General features: G+C 39.5%; 2 protein-coding genes across 6 annotated transcripts in view; one reads left to right on the top strand and one right to left on the bottom strand.

The window, feature by feature from the left end:
- The window catches only part of TOLLIP (toll interacting protein), a 33,881-nt gene extending 27,836 nt beyond the window's left edge, over positions 1-6,045 (top strand). For all 5 annotated transcript variants that reach the window (XM_083587866.1, XM_083587868.1, XM_083587865.1 and 2 more), the window contains one exon: positions 2,676-6,045. In XM_083587866.1, the coding sequence (XP_083443992.1) occupies positions 2,676-2,890 (215 nt within the window). In that variant the 3' untranslated portion in view covers positions 2,891-6,045. The remainder of the gene's footprint in view (positions 1-2,675) is intronic.
- Positions 6,046-11,879: 5,834 nt separating this feature from the next.
- Positions 11,880-25,704, bottom strand: part of LOC310749638 (mucin-5B-like) — a 61,445-nt gene continuing 47,620 nt past the window's right edge. The window contains exons 37-49 of the mRNA XM_083586929.1: positions 25,488-25,666; positions 24,695-24,764; positions 22,964-23,064; positions 22,000-22,031; positions 20,554-20,731; positions 19,317-19,421; positions 18,516-18,559; positions 15,975-16,097; positions 15,674-15,769; positions 15,039-15,167; positions 14,695-14,746; positions 14,008-14,119; positions 11,880-12,555 (exon numbers count right to left, since the gene is read on the bottom strand). Of these exons, the coding sequence (XP_083443055.1) occupies positions 12,381-12,555; positions 14,008-14,119; positions 14,695-14,746; positions 15,039-15,167; positions 15,674-15,769; positions 15,975-16,097; positions 18,516-18,559; positions 19,317-19,421; positions 20,554-20,731; positions 22,000-22,031; positions 22,964-23,064; positions 24,695-24,764; positions 25,488-25,666 (1,396 nt within the window). The 3' untranslated portion in view covers positions 11,880-12,380. The remainder of the gene's footprint in view (positions 12,556-14,007; positions 14,120-14,694; positions 14,747-15,038; positions 15,168-15,673; positions 15,770-15,974; positions 16,098-18,515; positions 18,560-19,316; positions 19,422-20,553; positions 20,732-21,999; positions 22,032-22,963; positions 23,065-24,694; positions 24,765-25,487; positions 25,667-25,704) is intronic.

Below are 25,704 nucleotides of genomic sequence, written 5' to 3'. Positions count from 1 at the left end.
ACTTGTGGGCAGGGATGGAACCTGCTAATTTGCTTCTTTAAAAATAACTACTTTGAAGTCAATTTCATCAGGGCTACCCAACACTGACTATAATATGGGACTTGTCAATTGCCTCTGAGGAGTTCCTAAGCTCCAGTAACTATCTGGCTTATTGCAGCAGTGATTTGCAAGTCCTATTTGTCATGTTGCCGTAAAAATGGGGGGGGGGGGAGGAATGAAAGCTACTTAGGCTGCATTCCCCCTTTCTCCTTTGTAAAATGTTGTGGCCCATAGTGCAACACCGTATGACTTGAAATCAGAAGGAGTATTGTGACATCCTCACTGTTAACTGCAGTATAAAAATGTCCAGTCAAGTGTCTCTTTTCTCATTTAGTAAAATGTTCAATGTCCAAAATTTGGAGCAGGCACAGGGTGGAGTTGGGGGATATAATGCAACTGTTAGCATTTTTATCTGTCCCGGAATTATTTCTGACCTCCATCATAGGTATTGACAGAAGAAAGTGTCTAAAAGATAAAGAAAGTATGGAGCAGCATTTTAAGTAAGATACAGAGATGCTCATGAAAGTTAGATTCCACCCCTCCTGTTTGTGACATTTGAATGTGTTCCACTGATAAACATTGATAGCTTTGACTTTTGCTTAGGAAATTTTGAGGGGGTTAGGGTACTGGGATATGAAGGCACTTGACTGTACTAGAATTTTGTTTTCAATTCTGCAGGATTTTCTGTACAACTTGAATACATTTATTTTCAAGTCAGTTTTCATTGCTTGTTTGTAAATAGCCAGTGTGCATTATCAAACACATTGCCATTTTTGCATTTATGTTTTATTAAATGCCAGTGCTTATGCCTGAATGCTTCTTGCTGCAGCCATGCTGGTGCATTGAGACCAAACCTGTTTCATAAAATTTGAAATACATCCTTTGTAAGTAGGAAATAACATCCCATGAACAACTCTGTGTACATTGAAATACGTATTATTCAGTACTAGTGTTGATCAGTTTTAATTCAGGTAGGTTATTTCATAAATAATTGAACTGTCTGTCTTGTGATAAGAAAATAATTTTAATGTTACTTTTATTTTAATTGGCAACATTGATTGTCAGATTATTAGGAGCTTTGTTTCTTGCACAGAATGAAAATCACAACAAATTCTGGTATACTACTATCATTAGCTTAATCAAATGTCTTAAATAATAGAAGAAAGCTTTTAGACTCACACAAGTGTATTCTTAAGAGCTGAGTTGTGCCAGACAAGAGTATACAACTATTTAGAGCTGGGTTGGGAAACTGGAGCCAGCTGGCAGCCGATGCTCCTTATTTCCCCTACCCACCATGGGCAAAGTATGAGAGACGAGCTTACCCACTTGTCAATCACTTAATGTCAGGTGATACATTTTTGCATAATGCTGTTGACGCACCCCTTTGAGGAACTGCTGATTGTTGGTACTTGCATAACTGTGCACAGAAGTGGGGAGGATCAATGGGTCATTGTGCCTTGCATAATGATGTATACAGAAGCTCTGGCGAACCCATAATGGTTAGCACTTGCAAAAAACCATTTTTGCCTAACTGTGTCTTCCTGACCCACACTTGATGTCATATATGTGGCCTAGGCCTGCAGGCCACGGATTCCTCACTGCTGATCTACAGGCTTGTGCAACTTTGGATGAGGTCACAGAATAATCTGAAGAATTCAGCATGGACTTTTGGCAGTCTGGATTGCAGCTAATTTGAATATTATATTATACTTCAACAGCTTCTCCCAAATAGTTTTCGCAATGACCTCTTCTCACAGTCCTGATAGTTATATTGCATTTTGTCAACGATGGAGTTATCACCTACTCTATATAGTGACTAAAAACAAATCAATTAATTTATACATTTGATTTCCAATCAAAAACATTTGTTCTGATTTTTGCTTTTACTGGCTGTAATGTCAAGATGGTAGGAACACCTCTTGCTAACAATATCAGCTAGTGGAATCATTAACATCTTGTGTCTTCAATATCATTATTACTTCTCCAGTAGTGCAAATTGTGGCTGATACTGATGCATTTATCTGTGGTTCAAGGTTACCTTTTTATAGCAAAATCCTGTTCACTATCTAAACTTAAGGTTAGGGGCAGGAATTGTATTAATAGGATCCAGCGTGAAATATTTAGGAGGCAGTATTTTCTGTTTAAGCACAAGGACTGCATGGGACTAACCAGGCTTTTCAGATTTTTGGCATTAGTAGCCAGTTTTTAGGTGCTTGGCAACTTCCAGTCTTGTAAATAGCTAATTTTCCAAAATAGCAAATGGGCTCTTTAATTAAAATAGTTCATTCTTGCGTTTGTTTGTCTGTGATTTTACATCTAGAACATAATACCATTACTAAACAGGAAGATTTTACCCACTAAACACTTTGAACTTGTGGAAAGTTAGGCCTAAGAGTCGTATTAACCTAGGGATGGGGAATGTTTGGTCCTCCTGATGTTGTTGAACTGTAATTTCCATCATCTCTGGTCATTGATGCTGCTGACTGGGACTTGAACAGCATCTGAAATGCCACTGGTTCCCTATCTCTGTCTTAACTGTGCTTTAACTCCATGAGTTTGATGGTATTTGAAAGCTATTTCATCATTTTTAAAAAATACTTGCCAGTCTTCCTCAACTGTCTCTCTCTATTTTCCAGGAATGCCTACCGTTTGTAACCCAGGCATGGTACCTGTGGCAGTTCCACCTCCCGCTGTCAACCCTCAGCATGTATGTAATGAAGAGGATTTAAAATCTATCCAGGACATGTTCCCCAACATGGACAGAGAAGTAATCCGTTCAGTGCTAGAAGCCCAGAGAGGGAACAAGGATGCTGCTATCAATTCCTTGCTTCAAATTGCAGAGGAATCTTAGACCATCTGCTCATTTTCCATCTTCATTGTTACCCTTACTTTTGATTTGCCAAGCCCAGGGATTTAGGTATAGGAAGAATTTCCTGAGAAAGCATCCTGTCTGAGAGATTATGTTCCCATTTTGTTGGTGGTGGTTGTTGGACATTTGCACATTTTGTTTTTACATATGTTCTATAGAAATCTCAGCCATTTTTATTAATATATCAGTTCTGTCATGTATGGCTGCATTGGTTCGAGAGGTGGAGTTGGAGCATCTATGCCGCTTTTTTTCCTTTCCCCATTTTGGAAAACAAACACACACAAGCTTATTCACCTAGTTTTGACACTATGCATTCTGTTGTCATAAGAGGTTGAGTGATCACAGCAGACTGCTGTTCAACAGGGAGTTCTCTTAAAAGTTCCCTCCTATCAAAATAATATTTGTCTGAAAAGTGATTACACAGTGCCCTTCAGCAGGTTCAGCAATTTATAACAATTCTTAGTATAGACAAACTGGCTTTCCTGTAACTTTTGTGATCTTTCTAATGAGAGATTCCATTGCTTAACCTATTAATCGGGCACCAATGCAATATATTTGTTGAGTTTTGTTTGTTTAGAGATAGCTACTCTTATCAGATGTGCTGCTGTGCATCTGAAATCTGAAGTTAATTATTTCTCGGGCCACAGTAGCAAAGACTGGAGGAACAGGGTTATTTCCTAATATGCTATTGTGTTTACTTGCACTGTCCTTGCTTCTACATTTGTGAGACATTCAAAAAGATAAAGGTGAGAAGATTTTATACTTGGGAAAATTTGGCATCACATTTTAATAAATGTCCTTATGATCAGTTACCATAAAAGAATAATAATGCTTTAATTTTTTTTTTCATTTTTCATCCATAATCATTTGTTATGGATGAAATCTTCTATTTTTCCCTTTTAAGAAAAAAAAATTCAAGGCATAATACCAGTACGATATACACAGTCATTACTCATTGAGTACCAGTTGGCCTTAATTCCATCAAAACTGAGGCCTGTGAAAGAATCCATTGTCACAAATGAGGCAAACCAAATTTAAAATACAATCCCAGTATGTTGGAAGAGGGGAATTGTACATATTCATTGTGTATTGTTAGACCTGCAGAACTGTAGAAGAGGACAATTTTTTATCTGTTTAATCAGTTCCTTTCTTGTTTGGCAAAAAAGCAAAGTAATGCACTTTAATATGCACATTTTTTCTAAATGTGCTATTTGGCTTATTGATGGGTTTAAAACATTTTAATTACTTTCTGTAATTGCCAGTCATACTTTGTACTTTCTCAAGTGTTTGAACACAGTTCAGACTCTCACATTGGTTGTGACTTTTATCACTTTGGAAAAAAGTGTGCATGTTTTTTGTCTCTCCCCCGCCCCACCCCCCCAATTCCTGCTCCGCTCCTTCAAGCATTCAAAAAATTGTCCACTAGAATACTTCATCATATCATCATAAGTACTCCTGGCACAGCCAGCTTATAGTTCAAATATTTATTTTTTTAATGATTAAAATATAGGGGAGGAAATGATTTTTAAATACAGTACCAAAAATTTGTGTGTTTTCTTTCTGTTTGTTGCTTAAAACGTATGTATCCTTCCATCTAGCTAGCAGACTTGCATCTGTGAGCATTTATTCCCTCCTCCGCCTTCCTGTCCTTCTGTTGCTTTTTAAATACATGAATACAATCTGCTGCAATGTGTGTATTTTACAACATCCTATAGATCAGTCTTTAACAACTTGATGCCCTCCAGCTGCTTTGTATAGCTCCCAGCCAGCATGGCTTTGGGCAGTTGTAGTCCAAAACATCTAAAGGGCACCAGACTGGCAAGGGCTGCTCTAGACCGAAGAAGCTTGTGTGTCCATCAGAAAATTAGCTTGGATACTTTCTTCATATTTTACAATACTTTCAGATCAAACTTTTATCTAATGGCATACATTGTCAGTAGCATCATAGTACAGGTAAGTCTTGTGGTATTTGTGAACTAATATATTTTGAGAACTCAGACGTACTCAGCGGAAAGTCTGGAATAACAATTTGATGTTTGGAAAAATCTGCTGTAGCATTATACCCATAGAATAAAATGGACTGTGTAGTTCTAGAAAACGACATCCAAGTACTTAAAATAGAATAATTATTAAGATTATTCTGGAGATGGTTTTAAAGGGTTTCTTTTAGTTTAGGGAAGATCCTGAATTGTAAACGCAGTGCAAACAGTTGAGAATGCACTTTCACAATAAAGACATAAATAGGAATGGGAGTGTTATGACTAAATTCAGTTTCTGGAAGGTACAAGGATATGAGACCTGTGGAAAGTCTGGGAAGCTTTAGTAGTGGTTGTTAAGCTGCATTTTTAAACAATAGAGCAGAGAGAACAATTGAAGAACATGGGTAGTAAATATGATAGATTGCTATTAACATGTTCCTCTATCATGAAGAAAACAATGACAACACACAGTCCTGTATTAAATTAATGTCCTGCATTCAATGACTACTATGTATCATTAAAGTTGAAAGGGGTAATTGCAAGCATGGCTACAGTTATATGCATATCTTTTCTTGATAACTACCGGGATTTCCCCCGATCCTTCAAACATGTGTTTGGAAGTAATCCCCATGGATTTTAATGAAATTTGCCTCCAGATCAATGGGAATAAGATTGGGGTGCAAATTGCTGATGTGGGAACATCACCTGTCAAGTAAAAGAAATGCTGTGCAACGCACAATTCTCAATACAATTTCTCATATGCTCCGTTTAAATGAACAGCATGTTCAGCTTTGTGCATCTGGCACAGCATTCCTCCACAGCCGGAAGAACTCTGCTGAAGACTGAACTGGTATTCGCACTAGCTTCAAACCTGCCAAGGACCTGTGAGTGGGTTAAATACAGGAATATTTTTGTCTAGCTAGATGCTTGCCACCTTCTTCTCTACTGCTGTGTGAGTGTGTGCTGATGGTTCCAAGTGTTTCCCTTTGCAGATATTATTGCTTGTGTTGACTGACCTGTAATACTGTATAGAGGATGTTTTGCTGTAATAATTCTGAAGACATTGTTTTTTACTGTATTGAGGTTCAGATGTTTGTCTCTTGCATTGTAAAATATTTTATCCCATTCTATCTAATTTAATAAATGTGTACCAAACCATGGGAAAGTGTTTGTTTTTATTAGGCGACATTATGTTCCAGAGGCTAGGAATTATATTAAGTGAAATGTAGACAATTTTTAAATCCAGCTATTACTCACTGAAGCTAATAGGACTAACCTAAGTCTGTTGCTACATTGAGTAAAACACAACCCAAAATATTGTAGGCCAAAGAGGCTTTCCTGGTATTTGTTTATACTTAGTGGAATATCCATACTGCAAGGATAGTTTGTTTGGAGGAGAGTGAATCATTTAAGAATCTGTGTGGTGAAGTGGCTGGTGGGTGTTGGCAGATGAACCCAGGAGATAGAGGTTTGAGTCCATTCTTGCTTTCAGTCACACTGCTTTTCTTGCTTAGTCGTATTTTCTCCCTCAGTTTCTTGGTTAATACAACAGGAATAAGAGGGATTTGCCACACAGGGTGGTTTTGTGGGGCAAATAAAATGAAGTGAAATTGCAGTACTCAGGAAAGGGGTATTTTATAAAATTAAACTTTGATTACTATTGTCTAGTAGTCATTATGCAATTTAATATAATTTGTAGGCTGCATGTGCCTGTGTTACAACCCTTAACACTTTATACATTACCTCTCTCTGCTGCTGATGAGCTGGAGTGTCTTACAGCACTGTTTGTATATCTTTGTTTGTGATACTCCACTCAAACGATCTCGTTCGGGGAATAGTGTGTCCTAAGTGCAATTGTGTGCAAATGTGGAAAAGTGGATGAAATAGACAGATTTATGACTGCAATGCTAAGCATGCATAATTGAGAAGATAATGCATTGAAATTAATTGTACATATCTGAAAAGGGATGATTAGTACTGGACTACACGATGAATTTACTCCATAAAAGGTTGCCTATCCAGATATTGCTGAAACATTGGTTTTATTTTTTCAGTTATAGTCTATATGTTGGTAGGATATCCGATGAAATCAGAGTTGTTTTAAATTAACACCTCCAGGTATTTTCATTAGTACATTAATTTAAATACCTGTTTCCCGGAAAAGCAATTTTAACAATGGCCTTTTATATATATATATATATGTATATATATATATGTGTATATATATATATATATGTGTATATATATATATATATGTGTGTGTGTGTGTGTGTGTGTATATATATATATATATATATATATATATATATATATATATATAACTAAAATAAAATCAAAGAGCAAATTGCATGAGTAACATCTGTCACATCTCAATTTTTGAACAGTTTGCACAATCAGGCATATATTATTGCAAGATTGTATACTCAGGTACTAAACCACATGGTGAAACTAGTGTGAGCAGTTACATGGAGACATCCTCAGTCATCTGACATGCACTTTGTTTTGCTCCTGAGCTTTGAGAAGCAAACAACACCACAAGTTGTCCTTGTGCACTTAGTGCTTCAGGCAAGCCTTTGGTGGTAATTACATTAGTAATTCAGTTTAATTGAGTTGTGTAGATGGCTCTTAGCAGAGCTTCATGATGGTAAAATATTTGAAACTACCTATGCCACATTATAATCCCAAGAGCCCTATAGAGCTTCCTTGGTAGTGATTACAAGCTCGCTACATGGGAAGAAAATTATATCTCCCCTCCCTCATGTGGTAGTCTCCCAAAGCATATTGTTTTGCTCTAATCAAGCCTGAAGTGGTTCCAGTAAATGACACAATATCCTGTCAAGATTAATAGTGGCGCAATGCAAACGATGCTTAAATGGCTTTCTGATATTCCCTGGGCCAGAAGAGTTTGCCATCTTTTGAAGCAAAATAATATGGGCAAAATGGTGAGGAGGAAGAGGAAAGGAGCTACTTTCTGAAGGGAGTCCATAAATTATACTTCCATTTTATTTTATTTTTACTTTTAGATAATCAATAGTGACTTGTTTTTCCTTCAATAACAAGTTCCAAAAATGAGAAGGGGGAAAATTGAATGGACAGAATTCAGGACAGAATCTGGAAATAACAGAAGAGGTTCTGTTATGGATCAGGAATTGTTTTAAGTAGCAGTATTCAAAGTTTTGGAAATAAATTGATCTCTAACTATAGGGATGTGGAAAGTAGAGCTCCCCAAGGATTAGTATTGGGATCTTTGCTTTGGTAATAGGCTTATAAACAATATAGAGTTAGTAGGGGTGAGCTGTGTGGTGACTAACTTCTCAAGGGCATTTGTATGGGCTCTGTGGAAAACAGGATTCTGGACTGGAAAGGCCTTTGGTGTAATCCAGCAGGACTCTTCCTAAGCTCCCCCCCCCCCCCCAGTCATCCACTACATTCCAAAATGGTAATGTTTTCCTTCATGTTACCCGATATTCCTCTGCTGTAAATTAAATTGAAACAATTTCTACACAGGAAAAATAATAATAGCCTAGGGTGCCATAGGTTGAAACTAAAAGGAAAAAGTCCTCAGTGAACATTTTTGATGAGGTGAGTGAATATTTTTGGTAACTGAAGTGATAAATCTGATTATGCCTTGAAGCATAATTACTAACTTGGAAGTCTTTTGCAGAGCCATAGCTAGGTGATCTTGCGCCCTGGCAGAACCCTCCAGATTGCGCCCCTTAGCCATGGACAAGTTAGCTCTTCCGCCTCTCCTCCACCCCCCCCTCCACCCATTCAAGTCATCCTCTATTTAAAACCATTTTTTTAAAGAGGCAATAATCAATATTTATGTTTATGGACATATTTTTGCATCCCCCAAACACCTTCACCCCTGGCATGGGCCCACCTCACCACACCCTAGCTATGGCCCTGGTCTTTTGTCCTGTTTACAATAACTGCAGAAGCTCATCGTCCTGGTGGTACCTTTGACATCTTAATGACTCTTGCAGCTTCTTTTTAAGAAATAAAAAATAAGACAGTTGGATTAAGTATTAAGTTCTGTGTTAATGTTTTTCTAATTCTTTGATGAAAATAATTTCAAAATGCAGAAAATGAACTCAAAAACAAGTGCAACTCAAAAACAAGTGCAACAAGTGCAGCAGTTGCACTGGAGCCCACTGTTGCATAGTATTAAAACTCGCCCATCTGCTAGGACTAACAGGCAGAGATGGATGGATACAAGCAAACAGGAGTCTCGTCTCAGCTCCCCTAAGTCCTACCCCTTTTGTGGGAAACTGCAATCTCGTTATCTCTCATGGGTGTGTTTTACTTCAAAAGAAGTAGGAGATTGTTTTATGTGGCACTTAAGAGTTTGAGCAGTGTTGCTCAGCATGGAGGCAAAAGAGCTGTGTTCCTTGTTGTTGACCTCAGGGCATCGCCTCTTGTAATGTAATCTAGATGTCATTTCAAGGCCTGCATGTTTCATTATAAGCTAGGCAAGGAAACATGAATCCTCGTGCTTTCCTTATATTAAATGAACATCATAACCAATTAGCTCAGTCAAAGGCACCAGAATTGTGCTTTCAGATTGAAGGCTTGCTGCTGTCACCACCACTCACTGAATATAATCGTTACACCAGCTGAGAAAATCGGGAGAACTTAATTAATATAGCGTTGCAACACAGTTGGCTGTAAGCGAACAACATGGCCACAACAAGGGCTCCAGTGTGTCTGGATCTCCATAAAAACACCCTTCGATTCAGAGATACAGGATGCTAGAACATAGCAACTTTTGTTGCTTTGAGGCTTTCAGGAAGAATGCTGATTTTGTACCATTGGTTAAAAGAGAAAGTGGATCAGAATATCTTTACTGTGAATATGAAATAATACCCGATTTGGGCTTTCTCTGCTTTTGGAAGGCTTTCCATTGTTGTTTAAAAAGTGCATGAGACACTGCACATTAATATGCAACTCTCGAGTCTCCATCGGTCTTTACTCCTATCGTATAATTCTGGCCATTCCCTATCCAGGAAACTGAACAAAGCATATGGCCAATGCATCAAGCACAATCTAACCCCATTGAGGCTGTAGCCCTATGTACACCTGTCACTAGGAAGCAAATTAAATTCAGTTTAGTTGGAATTATTCCCGAGTAAAAATTCTTAGAATTGTATTTTAAGTCCACAATTCTCCATCCTCTTAAGACTGTTAAAAAGCTATAGAATGGGGTTTCCATCTTGTCTTCTTCTAACCTAAAGCATTTCACTCACTCTAGAAGCTTGCACACCACTGAGATTTTTTTTGTTGACTAATGAAGTGGATATTGCTTTTAAATTCTCTGTGAACATGTAGTCAGTGCTAGGTGGATGGTTGCTGCAGTATGGAACAGAGTATAAAAAACATTTCCTTGTGAGTTCCATACCTTCAGTTTTGAATGTATTTGACACTCTCCCATGGATCAGAAAAACCCTGAAACATCATTGAATCCAGAAGGCAGGAGTGGACAAAGACATTTTGCCACCTGAGGCAAAACAGAAAATGCTGCTGTTGCTTCCCCAGCACTTTTTTTGCTGTTGCTGTGCATGGTTCTGCCTCTTCCAGGCCTTTCTTCTGCCAGTGCTAGCTTCCTCCTCCTTGTCACTTGATGGCTGCAGTGGCTGTGAAAAGGCATTTCCCTTTTTAGTTTTTCAGCAGCCACAAGGGAGGCGAGTTGCACTCCCTCCTTCACACCACTGCCGCCTGAGGCAACTGGAGGCGGACCAGGGAAACCCTGATGTGCAGAAGTTGAGGTTAAACATAGGAGATAGGAGAGCAGCAGGCGACAGTGGCTGCACTCTTCACAGGCGGTGCAAGAAGTGCAGGGAAGATGAATGGCAAGGCCTTGCGTAATATCTCCACTCTTACTGAGCTTCAGCGAAAGGGGGGGTGCCTTAGGCAGCAAAACAGGATGGACTGCCCCTGCTCTGCATTCTACTGCTTTTAACAGCAGGGGAACAGCAAGCTGAATCTGTTAAAGGCTGCAATCCAGTGTGAAGAATAACATGCTGGTAGAGAGAGGACAGTGTTTCCTTGCTCTACAGCAGGAGTCGGCAACCTAAGGCCCATGGGCTACAAGCGGCCTATGGGGGTCGTTTAACCGGCCCACGAGCCGCCCCTGAACCAAGCCGCCTGCTTGGCAAGTCCCCGCACGCTGCGCTAAACTAGCACAGCACAGTGCGGGGACTCGCTTTTGCAGCTCCGAAAATCGCGTCTGTGCAGACGCTGCAAAATGCAGGTGCATGCACTCACGATCCGGCCCACGGAGGGATCTCTGCTGGAGTAAACCGGCCCAAGCGAGGTAAACCTTGCCGACCCCTGCTCTACAGAGTGTCTTTCCCTATGCTGCAGGGCTCAGCAATGCTTTAGAGTTGTTAAAAATAGGTTTCACCAAAGGCTTTTACATTTGACCTGAAGAGTATTAAGTAGAATGAATCAGCCGAATCACATTCCACCATTAAAATGAGAAATGCAGGGTAGGGAGATTGGAGGTTCTATGGCTTATGTTTAGAAAGCAGCTCAAGAGATTGGTTTGAAGCTCGGTAGCATAGGAGAGGAAGGTTTGAGGATGGTCTGTACCGAATTTGGTGTATATACTGAATTTACTGAAATGATAAATTTCTTACTTTGAATGAAATAGGATTGAACTGATGGTATAAAAATCCCAATCATTAATCATTTATTATTTGAGTTTTATAACCTGCCCTTCTTCCGCAAAGGGAGCCTAGGATGGCTCGAGAAAAAAATGGCATAAAAACAATTGTAAAACAACATTGTAATGTAATAATAAAGAAGATTTAGCTATTGCTTTGCACTTTGCAATTGGGTAGAAGAAACATCCATACAAAGCCCAAAAGCATCCTGAGAGACTACAGCTGGGCCCCATCCTTTTTGGTGTCCCAAACAACAGAACCATAGCCCTGTGTGATGTGACTTAAGGGATGTCAATGCCCAGTGAATGAAATCGGCAGATGTCAAAGTTGAAACATGCTTAAATTTTTTATTAATCTTAAGAAACAAGAGTAAAAAGGAAAGCAGCTTTATCTTTGTCAAAATCTCATGCCTGCTGACACTATACAAAACACTCCTTCTGTAGCAAAGGTTGCTCAGTAATTTAAAAGATAGTTGCCAAAAATAAACAGCATTGCAGAGAAAATTTGAAGCATAAGTTTAGTTTACAGTACAATGTTATACATTTCTATCATCATTTTATTATATTTATAGGGATCCTTGGAAGCTTTTCTAAATGCACTTGTTTTTGTAAATAGCTAGCCAAAATGACCAAAAATGATCATGCAGGAAATAGAACATTAATTTGGTTAGGCAGCTGACCAAGAAAAAGGCTACTATTGACCTTTTCAGGGACATATTGAGAGACATGAAGTAGCATTTAGATGGCGACTGGTTTTAGCTGCTTTGGAACATGTTGGGTTCTTTTTCCTGTGACGAATGCAAAGTCACTACTTTTCCTCTTCCCGTAACTAAATTTTGGATTGTGGAATGCACGCAGTCATGCACTGACATTCGTCCACGTAGATGTAGTCATAGTCAATGATTTTGCCATCCTGGCATGTCAAGGTCACCTTTCTCCTATGGCTCTTGAGCTCCTGGCAGCAGGTACACTCACGTTGCATTGCATTTGCCTCACTGGAATACCTGTCCAAGTGAAATATATTAGATTAGAAGTTTTCCTGAAAATGTGACTCTACCACATTTAGCAGTCTAGGCTGACTGCTAGATCTCACTATTCCAGCTTAGATTTACCAAATCCCAATGATTGGCTTTAAGAGCAGGAGGTTTTTGCCTATCAAAACAGGCTTAGGTGTATTTGCTTTCAAAGCTTCTATTTATAGTTTTTGTTTCATGAGCAATTTGGTCCTCAACATGCTACCAAATGAAGGGGAGCAACCAAAGCAACATGAGGAGTGGAGGAGTGGGGATGCAAAAGGCTACGTCTACATAAAACACTTTCCTTTCGCATGATTCAAGTTCTACTTCCAAACCAGAATATGGGAAGGGAAACAGATCTGGGGAAATAAAAGTGTGTTATGGATTGGGATTGCCCCTCCAATATTCCTGTAGGAACACACCAACGTTTCTCTAGTTCTGCCACATGGATAGATGGAAAATCAGGGTACCACGTACATGGAAACAAGATACTTTGTGAGTCTGGGTGTTTGAAATTAATGCACCTGAATGCTGCAGTGTCTAAACTGGAATAGTGAACCAACCCACTTACAATTTGTCTGTTGTTTAATAAGAATGATTAAAATACTGTTGTATATTCATTTTGCTTCTAATATTTTGAATAAAGCACACTAAAATTAGTACAGTTTGTCCCAAATGTAAAAATAATAATAATAAAGAATACAACATTTCTCTTGTATATAGTTGTGTAAAGTGTAGAATCAGGATGACAGTCTTTTATTCAATGATTAGCAGAAAATGGCAGAAAATGATCACATGTACAACACTTCATGTTCCAGCTCTGGTGAAAATTACTTCTGAATCTGGGACTAAACCAAATTCAGCATCCTGTTGTGCAATGGACTTTCACTTCTGCAAACGGGGCTTCCCATTCCGCTGCTCCCCACTCCAGTCTCCTGTGCACTCCTAAAGTCTGTTCCAGAGGGCTTGGGGGCCCTAAAGAACAAATTTGAGGGGGCACAGGGAGGACGAGAGGAAGGGGAAGTCCTGTTGCATCCACTGCTGTGACACTGGATTTCTCCCCTGGTTTTTTATATTAGGGACACAATGCAATTTTGAGAGCCCAAGCAGCAAGCTGAAGGGAAATAATGGTACTGATAGATGCTACATACACACCATACATTTAAAGCAAATTTTCATCCCAAAAACAATCCTGGGGTTGGTTTATATTCTCCTCCCAGAGCTATTTCCAGCACCCTTAACAAACTAGGGTTCTGTGTACATTGTCATAATGACAGAATGTAATCAGCGTACTGGTGTATTCACATACAAGAGCTGAGAGTGCTCCTGCTTCAAAATGCATATGAAATTCACTGTGAGGACCTTTGTAATTTTCTGCTTGGTATGATTTGAATATCCCAAAATGAAGTGGATAAATGGATAGGACTTTTTGTCACTTACTTTGAAGAGCTTGGACAAGCCCCTTCACAGTAGGTCAGTTCCACAACTTCAGAAGATATGCATTCACTCTGACGTATAAGAGTTTGGTTCTTGTGAACCTTGCAGTCATTTGCTGAAAGAAAGAGGTGTGGGGGGGGGGGGAGGAAATCAATAAATATGTCATAATTTTCACTGATGTGGATTTCTACCTCTGGCTACAGATGAGCTACAGAACAAAAGAGGCATATAGACATATGGCATCAAAGAGTAGGGTTAATTTAGGTCTTTAGTAATAGATAGCATTCTGCTAAATGCTATTTATAGAAAGTTTCTTGTAGGTAGGTCTGTTTTGCAAAGCAACCATAGTTTGCTACTTGCTTGCTGTACTGCTTGCCTCAGGCATCTGATTGGCTACTGTGAGAAAAGGCTGCGGGACTAGATAGGCCATAAGCTTGATCCAACAGACTCATCTTATGTTCTTATGAAGACTCAGTGCAAAACAAGACTTTCAGCAAAAATAAGTAGGACAAACTACAGCTGCAGGTTTCAGAATAGGTTTCTCTCCATCTCAAACAATATATGAAGGTTAGATAACAGGAGATGGTTCTTAATCTAAAAAGAGTTAACCTGGACCTAGGCACAGTATTGTTCAGTCATTTGTTGTAAAATGCCCTAGTAATCAACAAGGTAAGCAAAAATTTCACTTACTTTTAGGTTTACATGTTTCACAGCAGCCATCAGGAGTCAGTTCAAGTTCATGCTATAGAACAGGAAAAGAAGGTTGTTGTTGTTTTAAAAAACAAAACACTACTGCTGCATGCAAAAGTGGGAACTTTCTAGTACTGGATTTGCACTGTGCCCTTACAGACCCCCCAAGTTTCCCTATATCCATTGTCCAGGATAAGTCTGAGTATTGTTTATTATTTTAAAACTGGTGACAGTGATTGCACATGATATCTTACTCAAAAACGTCTTGAGAACTTATTGTCTGAGCTTTAACATAAGTAGAGCAGAAATGATTATAAATTAAGAATGGGAAAAAGAAAACTTACAGATTCACACTCCTCTGGATGAATGATGGGACATTTCCTTTTAGACTGGACCAGAATGAATGTATCATTCATTTGCTCACATTCGTAGTAGCTGCAGTTATTTCCTCCTGGTGGCCAAATATCACCAGGCTGTTGTCATGAATAAAACATAGCATTATTCGTTTTGTTTGCAAGTTTTAGCATACCAAATATACGCTAAAATTAGCTAGATTGCCACTCCCCACAATCACATCTCATTGATTCAGGACATGTCACAATTTATTCTAACCCTCATTTTCCATAGCAACTCTGTAGTTATAATCCTAAACACACTTGTTGGAAATTGGTCTTTTTTTTCTTAGACGCAGGTAAGTGGGCTTTGGCTTTGCATGTGAGAGATATCGCATGTGAGATATATTGCCACATTACCAAGACGACATTTGAACTTGCATCACCTGGCATCCAAATCCAATACATCATAAATAGATTGTTCAGTGTTCATTTGTGTATGCAGTGTAGACTTTGCTTCTCTAAATTCATGTGTCCCAATTTGAAAAGAAGGCCAAGAATGAGCAAAAAGTATGCTTGAGAACGCCTACAATCATCATTGTCAGTTGGGTAAAGAAAGGAGAAGAAGAGTGAGAATACATAATTACCTGTAGTATCTCAGTGGTTTCATTCATGTTGATTATGCATGCATTCTGGACACACTTTCCACAACACTCCCCAGCTTCTACCTGGTACTCGTAACCCTGTTTGGCAGACAGGAAAAGTTAACCATGAATGATACATGTGGAAGAGGCAGCCACCTGCAGTGGTTAAGGCTGCAATCCTAACCCCACTTACCTTGGGAAAAGACCCACTGAATTCAATAGCACTTACTTGTGTACAGACATAAGTTAGGATTGTTCTGTTGGGAAAGAAGCAGTAATAGGGGAAATAAAGATTTGTGCTTACCTCTTGGCAATCCTTATCACATGTAACTGGTTGACATTTTACAAGATTTGTATTGGAGTCTGGGTCCTTTTCAGAGCTGCAGACACATGTTTCACATGGCTTGCTAGGAACAGGCATTTCAGCCTGGGAAAAGTCAAAGAATAGCAATTGTATTTATAAACAGAGTGTATAAAGCAACTTTGTGAACCAAATATCAAATTCTTTTTAAAGATTTCTAACATACAAAATGTTTTCAACTCTTGCTTTTATTTCACTTTATAAGAACTCCATTAATATTCTAAATAAGCAATCAGGGAACAGAAAAATGATGAATGATAGCAACATATCCAAGGCCACCAAGTGGATTCAGAAATGAGCAAATATTTGAAGCCACGTTTCTAAGAATCCAAGATACTTCAGTGGAAACATCCTTGATTTTTAAACTGAGTATTATTTCCTGTTTTATATTGCAGCTGTGTTTGCCATGGTTACACCAATATTATATTTGCATTTTCCTAAGTAAACATGTAAAGTGTAAGAAGAAATATATGTCTAATATGGTTGCCAGCTTCTTAACCAATCTCAGCTGCTGTGTTTAACAGCCATGTGAAAATTAACAGCTGAAACTTTTCACAGCATGGAAATGAACATTATACCTTCTTATCTCTCTAATTTCCACGCTGTGAAAAGTTTCAGCTGTTAATTTTCTAAAGTCAAGCTGCTGTTAATTTTTGAAAGTCAAGCTGCTGCACCAGAGCAGGTCAGGTGTTCTTTTAGATATCTGGCAACCCTAACCTAAACTTGCAGTGGCCATTCCTTGGCATGCATCCTTGAGTATTTTGTAATGTGGTTCTGACTTTCACATGTGAGATGTTTACTGTGGGAAATGTTGATATAGTCACAATGCAACCCAAGAAAAATATGATTGTGAAGCAGCACACTCATATCATGATTCATGATATATTACGAGGTCAAAAATTATGAAACAATATCATGACATGGATTTCAAGCCAGTTTTGGATGATATATTTATATATTGCGCAGCCGTACACAGGATCCACATGACATTGTCATCAACATATCAACCCGTATTCCCCCCATCTTTAATTCAGATTTACTTTTTCCAGAGAAACTCTGCTAGGTTAAAAAAATGTTGCCAATGACCCATTTGCGATATCTCAACAACCCGTTTCTAATATTAAGCTCCTGTCTAAATGCATCCCAAAACTACCCATTATTAGAAGGCAGAAAACAGTGGCTTGAGTTGCCTCAGTGAATTGCTTTTCATCTGGCAGAAGTATCTGCCCATTGTCAAACATTTTCCATAGTTAATGAAGCAGGTGTCCATTTGAAATGGCCATTTAAAAACTTCACTGTCTGGACACTTAAGTGTAGGTGGTTTAAATAATTTAGTATGATTTGCACTTTTACTCAAAAAATGCTTGCTTGGGAAGTCCCCCTCCCCCACCCTCTGTAGTATTCTAATATGGCCTCAAGTTCAAATTCATAACTTTAAAGTTTACATTTTATTTTGCACCTTCCCCAATCTACTAGAGTGCTCAAAGCGGCTTACGAAGGAACATTTTAAACGGTCATAATCATAAAAAAGCCAATAAAACAGTACAGTAAGTTGATTTGTTTGGCCCCCTAGTGGCCAAAAGTTGAAAGGGTTTCTTGAGGGGAAAATTGGAACTGAGCCCGTTTTGAGGCCTGTGTTCTGGAGAGCGGTTCCAAGATGTCACAGGCCAAAAACGGCAAAACCCCCAAATAAAACCGGTTATTGTTCATCTCACTGGCATTATGCTGGTGATGAAGGCCTACTGGATACATCAGTCTCCCTGAGCGCTGCATACTTTGTAAGCAGAAGTTTGACTGGAAAAATGGCTGCTTTTGGGATGATGCAGCCAACTCAACAGCACAGCAGTCAGTGAAGATTTGCACATGCAAATCATTGCATGGTTTAGGCAGGGAGGTGCAAGCCGTGGCCCTCTAGGTGTTGGGCTCCAACTTCCCCCAGCCCCAGTCAGCATGCCCAATGGCCAGTAAGGGTGACAGGCAAGGATTTTTTTCAGCTGGAACTTGCCGGAACTCCGTTCTAGCTCCTCTCAGGTGGGTGCCATTGCCATTTTCCTCCTCTGGAACACCCTCCTCAGGAAAGCTCACCTAGCACTGACTTCAATGTCTTTTTGGTACGAAGCCAAAATAACCTTCTTTTATCTCCCCAGAACCTTATGGTGTTTTATATTATGTGGTTTTAACATCTGTTCTTATAGTTTGGCGGTTCTGCCATTTCACGTTCCTTTTTGGTTGTTTTTAGCTACTCTTGAGAACCTGCACAGTTGAAAGGTATAATAAATATGTCTGAAAATCAGTATATAAAAAAAAGCATGCTCAAACAGCATTGCTTTGACTTGACAGGTACCCCTTGAAATTAATTTCAAAGTCCGGCTGCTGCTACTGCTGTTGCTACAGTCTCTGCCTACGACTGAATAGGGAACAATAGAAAAGAAGGATTTTAATCTGTGTACATAGTATATGTAGACATAAAACTCGCATTCTTACCCTGTAAAGTGTTCCATTGACAAGACAGACATCTGGGATTGGTACTGAAAACAGAAACAGACAATTACTTTAAAATATGGTGGGGAAATTATGTTTATAAGGTCCATTCCTGGATCCTCATCCCCCTAGGCTTTCTTCATTTCACCTGCCTAAATTAAGTGGGTGGGGGATCAATTTGATGTTGCTATTGTTTCACAGCTGCGTGTGTATTTATTTATTGCTTAAGGCAATGTATATAGTCCCTCCCACCACACACACACACACACACACACACACACACACACTTTTACCATCACAACAATCCTGTGAAATGGATTCAGGTGAGAGATAAAACTGTAAAGCACATTTGAAACATGTTCTTTCCCTCAGGGAATGTTAGGCACTGTGGTTTGTTAAAGGTTGCCAGGAATTTTAACTGCGAGGGGTAAACTACAGTGGCCAGAATTCTTTTGGAGGAAATAATGTGCTTTAAAGGTATTTTGTGTACACAGTGACTGGCCCGAAGTTACTCAATGAGCTTTGCGGCCTAGTGGAATTTTGAAGATGAGTTTCTCCAGCTTTTAGTCTGACACTAGTCCAAGGTGGCTTTGAAGTGTAGTTCATACTGTTTGACGCTGCACTCCAGAATGTGTCTTCAGTTTCTAAAATGTTTTAATGGCAACATTTTTGTTTGTTTGTTTTAAGGAGGGGAGTGTGGAATGCTTCCACTGTACGTAAATTATGTCTGGGTTCAGCCTAACTTGATGTTTTAATCTCTCTCATCTACTTTCTCTCTCTACATGTCAGAATGCTAGCACTTACTACAGGGAAAGCTGACACAGCAGTCTCCTTCAAGCAGGACTGGGGTTGCCTCGTATCCAAGTTCACAAGGTTTCTTTTCGTTGGAGCAGGTAGTAGTATTGCATTCTGTGGAATAATCAGAAAACATAACAGAGCTGAAGAAGCAAGTCTAGCACCCCAGCCTTAAATGTTTAGACCAGCAAATATTCCTGTGGTGCTAGGACAATAATCCTATTCAGTATCATGACTGGTGGGTGAGAGTGTACTGGGGTTGCGTAGGTATGCACAAGGAAGACCAGCATGGCTCCCTCCATCAGCCAGAGAAAAAACAGCTGAAGGAGGTTTGACACATACATACCCACTCACCGCCCAACACGTCACACGCTAGTATTGTAGAGCTGAAGGACAGCATACTCCAGGGCATTAAAAGCTGCTAGCAGTTTACTCCCCTTGCCTCCCAAGCTGGCCATTGTGGCAAGTGGGAGACCTAGCCAATCCCCACCCATCCACCATCCACAATAAGCTTGTTTCACCCCTCCAGGCTAAAAAGAACAGTAAGATCCAAGGTCTGAGTATGCCTACCCCCCCCCCCCCGCCCACCGCTTCCTTTCCCTCTCATGCCAGGTCTGTTATATGTCAAGACCTGGGGCAGGGACTGTCTTATTACTGATCATTGTAAGTTTTGCTGCAAGCCTTTTTCTGGCTAACAGGTGGACTAAAAATGCATTAAATAAATAAATACATTTCAGAATTGACTTAGCTTGCCTTCAGATCATATTGTAAAGGAGGGAAAGGAGACTAGCAAATCTCCTGTTTCTGACAAGTCCTCCAGTCCTAAGCAGATTTCTGTCAAAAATTCCTACTAAGGTTGAAGGACATACTGCCAAGTTAATGTATGTAGAATTGCAGGTTAATTGTAGTAAAGCTCTTTTGACTATATGGTGAGCAAAGCATCCAAACCCAGAGATTTAACTCTTTATCTGCCTGTCAGTCCCCATATGACAAGAGAAAATGGTTTGTTTGTTTTTTGTATTTTTTACAGATTCCTCTGTGTGGTTATTTACTATAGAGATAATTAAGTTGGGATAGAATTGTGCAACTGATATTACCTGCCAACATGTAATGCTGTCTGGATGTCTGTGTTTCCCCCTCAACCAAAGCAACAGTAACCATAATAGCACAAATTGTTTCATCAACAGAGGGCCGAATTGGATTGATTGGCATTGGCCATCAATAAATAATACATGCAAATACGTACTGCATTGAAGTTCTGGACAGCACGGGTCTTTTGGTGTCAGCACAGGGACGGGCACAAACCCTTCTTTCTCACATTTGGGTGGTTCCGATGACACACAGGTCTGTGGCTTGCACTGGACGCTCTCAGTCAATGGGTCACAAATACACTCTTGACAGTTGCTCTTCCATGAGGAGCCAGGCTATATGAAAAAGAAAGCAAATCATTTAACACTGTATGGCAGCAATGAAACCTATCATCATCTGCTTACTTGTCAATTATTAGACCTTAAGCTTTCTTTAGAAGGGGCACCTAGTTGATCTTAAGTTTCCTGTAATATCAAACTTACGGTAACTGTGCAATAAGCTTTGGACCAGAGCCATACAATACAACTTGAAGGTGCTTCTTAAGGATTGTTTCCACCACCCCACAAATGGCTATAAAAAGACTTCCTTAAATTATAAGATACAGAAAGTTATGCTGAACCAGGTTAAATTTCCTTCTAGGCTGTTTCAGGGAGATGCACATATATAGCATTGGTTCTATATGTGCCTTAGGCATGGCCTTCTGAGTCCTCTGAAAGTCTTGTTGGTCTTCTTCTGAAACCCAAGCAAAGTACTTACGATGGAGACCACAACCTCTACCAGCTGCTATTTTAATTTCCATCACTTCCATGCAAAGTCTTTCTTTGAGATCACAAAGTGTTGCATTAGATGTTAGTCCTACTCAGAATAGACCCATTGAAATTGATGGACATGACTAAGTTTGGCCCATTAATATTAGCGTGTCTAATCTGATGTTTCAAAGGCTTCAGGGGACAACTGGTGTACCTCTCAATCCAAAGGGGGCTGGAAAGTGTGCTGTACAATCCATCTGACAGCTATAGAGCCCAGGAGAGGCTGGTATTTCAGACTATGTCTGCTTCTCCTTCAGAAGCACTTCTATGTTTCTGACCAGCTCACTATTTCTGCATGTTGATAATAATTATCTGGATCTACTGGTACATGCCAGTTATGCATACCAAAACTACAAATCTACAAAGCTACAAAACTACAAAGCTACAAAGAAAAGTTTCAATGACTTCTATTGCTTTCTTTTGGTTATTCTCCAACACACACACACACACACACACACACACACACACACACATGGTGTATAACAATAGCAAGAAACTAAATAAAATAAAATATTGTGAATTCTCTCCCTCCCCACATGACTTTACCCTCCCTCCTAAAATCTGAAATGATCTCCGACTCCTACTACAATATAAAATGATGCCCTTGTCTGGTAAAGCAGAAGTTTAGCACTAATAATAACAGTTTGCCGCCTTGTGAATGTATGTGCAGGGGTGCAGGGTATTGCAGTCATAGTGGGTCCAATTATTAGTCCCTTGTCAGTTCTGGATGATTCTCTATGTTGCCTGTGTATAGGCAATGGTCTAGGCATAATCTTTCCAAGTGAAATACTCACTGGTTTGGGCAATCCGTCTGGTCCCACGCAGCCTGGAAATAAATAAAGGCATAAGAATTCATACAGATCCCTTATATTCCATAAACATGTAAACTGCCTTAACTTTAACACAAGTTTCCTGTAGCCATTATTATGCAGCTTTTCCCAGCTAAGTAACCAGTTTATACAGAGAATTTCACCACATGCTGAATTTTTACAGGATTCTTCCTGGGTTGTTCTTTAAAAACATACCTCCATGCAGTATAATAAAAATACAGGCATAACAATACTGTATTAACCACATAGTAGTAAAACTTAATTTCATCACATGGAACGGAGCATTTATGTGTAACCACAGAAGGAAATGGATGCTGAGGATGCCATAGCATCCTGCTATTCTTCACCACTTGTGTCATGCCCCTTGCAGGTCAGCTGCTCATTTTGAGTTTACAGACATAATTTGAAATTACAGAAAGACATGCAAATGTTAGAAAAAGCTAAAGTTATCCTTGTGTTATTTAGGCCCTAATTATACACATGCACACACCTCTAAGCAGATAAGTAGAGGATTGCCCTTCCACATACCACCTCTAATGATCTTCATAAGCTGTTTATTAGGGGCAACAGACCAGAAATAAACCATACAGGACAAGCGTAGCATAGTAACAGCAGCTTAGAAAATAAAAACTAGCAAATATACAAAATAGCAAATAGCTTCAGGTAAGCCCTGGAAATAATCCTTCCAGCTTTAGGTGGTTAACTGACTTCTTATTGTCACAGCCACCAACAGAAATTTGACTGCTGTCTTTAAAACTTGTGGGATTTTATCTCCCAGCAAATGTTTAACATAGAATTGAGTTGACCTTCCTGGTAATTTGGCCAGTAAAGGGCCAATCATTTGCTGATGAACTCCAATACCTTTAATTATGCATCTGCTTTTGGTTTAAATTGACATAATTAGCCGATCAGGAATAGAGAAACTTACCACATGTTTTGACACAGATATCCGTGTATGTATTGAAGAGGATTTTGTCCTCTGGGCAGAAGCATCCTTCAGCAACATGCTCACTTGTATCTTTGGTTGGTCTGCAAGGAAAAGAAGAGCAGATAATATTATTTCCAGTTCTGTAATCAAACAGTTTAATAGCTTCAATGCTCACCTTCGTAAAAACACTATTTTTCTAAGGGATTACAGTATTTAAATGCAAAAGAAAATTGGCGCTTTCCTAAGAAGTAAATAAATACTGGAGCCATTCACTATAGATGGCATAATAAGAGACAACAGGTTAATTGCAACAGTTTATGTTAAGAGTAAGAATTGTGTGTTGGGAATCCGGTCAGCACAATTATTTGCATGTCTACTCAGAAATAAGTTTTTCAGGTCAATGGCACTTACTCTCAAGTAAGTGTGCATATGGTTGCAGATTAACAGTGCACACTGAACCACTCAGGTCAAAAGTGCTGTAGGCTGAATCTGGCCTATGGGCTGTCACTTCTCCACCCCCAATTTAAACCAGTGAAAGCTAGTCTGCCAGGCCACTGTGCTCAAGCTGCAAACACTACACTAGAAGGAAGAAATCTTTGAAAGGATCTTTCTTAATCTATTTACAGTGGTACTTTGGGTTACATACGCTTCAGGTTACAGACTCCGCTAACCCAGAAATAGTAACTCGGGTTAAGGATAAGAACAGAAATCATGCTCCGGCGGCGCGGCAGCAGCAGGAGGCCCCATTAGCTAAAGTGGTGCTTCAGGTTAAGAACGGTTTCAGGTTAAGAACGGACCTCCGGAACAAATTAAGTACTTAACCCGAGGTACCACTGTACAATGCTATCCAATTTTACTATGCATGGGATCAGGGTTGAAACAGAATCCCTTTTTTGAGCTAAGAACAAGGTAATGCGGAATAGTTATCCTGGCTTTAAACTCTTTTCACCTGCTCTGCTTTACTTAATTTGGGACGGACCCCACCTTTTAACACCCTTGACTTAAGGTAACCAAGCTGAATAGAGAGAATTAAAGCTAGAATAACTATTCAACATTACCATGATTTATGGTATCAGGTAAGCATGCTAATCCATTTATGTGGCCTATACAGTATTTGTACTCTTGCCTCATTAATTTGTGCAGAGTACAAGCAAGTATGTGATTCCAGGGTAGACGTGTTTAGCACCAAACATTAGAATTACCATGCCCTGGATTAGCCATAGGGATAGGGCCTGGAGAACCTGAAAAGGTTTATGGTGCCCTGGAGGACTGACTGGATCTTGAAAACATCCTTGTAAAATGAGTAGAGTTGAAAGACCAAGGCAGGGACTTCTGTGGTGGGAACTGCTCAGGCTCTGGCAGGTTTAAAGTATCTACCAGCAAAGAATGCAGTTTAACCAGGGTTAAAAACCTGAAGCTGGCAATCATAATTATTTGGGGAGGAATTGACATGGAATTAATGACCATATAAATAGATAATGCATTTTTTTAAACAAATCCTATTAATTAATGCAACATTCCCCTAATAATTAACACATCAACTATCCGCTGCTGCCATACTTGGGATGATACTAACTAATTAAAGATCTTCATATAAAGATCTTGATATGACCTTTATACATTCACCATTTTCTAGCAAGTCATATACGTATTTCATATTTGTCTCTTATTCAAAGATACAAAAGTGCAGCCATTAGCATTCAGAGAGCTAATTATTTAGTTAATACATACCCATCATCACAGGTGACAGGGTGAATGGGGCCACATGCATTGTACACCTTGTCTTTGGGGCAGTGGTATGCTGTATATAAGAGAATAAAATGTGTCATTAAAAAGCAGAAAGACTCCAACATGAGGCAGAACTATGTATTACATGTTGCCATCTTATGTTTTTCCCATTAGCTTTTTAAAAAATCACATAAAGCATCTATGGTTGGCATCAGATTGAATGAAGGAGTGGCGTTTGCCAAGGCAAGGCACACCCACACCCAGAGGACTGTTGTAAGCCCCAGTGCATGCTCAATCCTGACTGACAAATGGAAATATCCATAGCTGAGAACATGGATTCAATACAGACATCCACAGATGGATTCTAATCCAGTGGAGAAAACCTGTTGGTGGAAAGAGAAGGAGGCAACGTTTGCCAATTCCCCCATCCTCTTGCAGTGCCACCTCCCATGTTGATCTGGAGGATCCTCCAACCCTCTGGAGTAGTTTCAGAGGTTGCAATGGGCTTCAGGGAGATGGAGCAATTAGCAAAAGTCAACTTCCCTTCCCTTCTGGATTCAATCCACTATGAAGTGCAGAAGCTGAAATCTTAATTCTTGTGAAAAAAAGACAAAGACTGAGGGAAACAAACATGCAACTGCAGTTAGAACATGCTATTGTTCAGTTTGCATTGATTACTATTCATCTGCTGACACCGTTTTGAATGGTTGATTGATTGGTTCACCCAGCTATTATTGCTCTACGATAAATTGCTGCTCACTTTAGGATAAGCGAAAATACGTTGTCTTCCACTTACGGCATTTTCCTAGCGTCATGTTCCTCCAGTCAGTACAAACCCCTTTAGCTATGCAGAGGGAAGCATATATCTCCAAATTGTAGCAAGGCACAGAATCATTGGAAGACTGACAGGCTTCAAGGAGGCAGTCTTCATAGTATATTCTGGGAGGCAGAACCTTATGGCATTCTTCAAAGACACTTCAAATACAAAAGAATACATGGTTGAACTATGGCTC

Source organism: Podarcis filfolensis, assembly GCF_964270895.1.
Source record: "Podarcis filfolensis genome assembly, chromosome: 1".
In the NCBI taxonomy this organism is placed as follows: Eukaryota; Metazoa; Chordata; class Lepidosauria; order Squamata; family Lacertidae; genus Podarcis; species Podarcis filfolensis.
The sequence above is the reverse complement of the archived record's forward strand: the minus strand, read 5'-3'. Positions and strand labels throughout refer to the sequence as shown.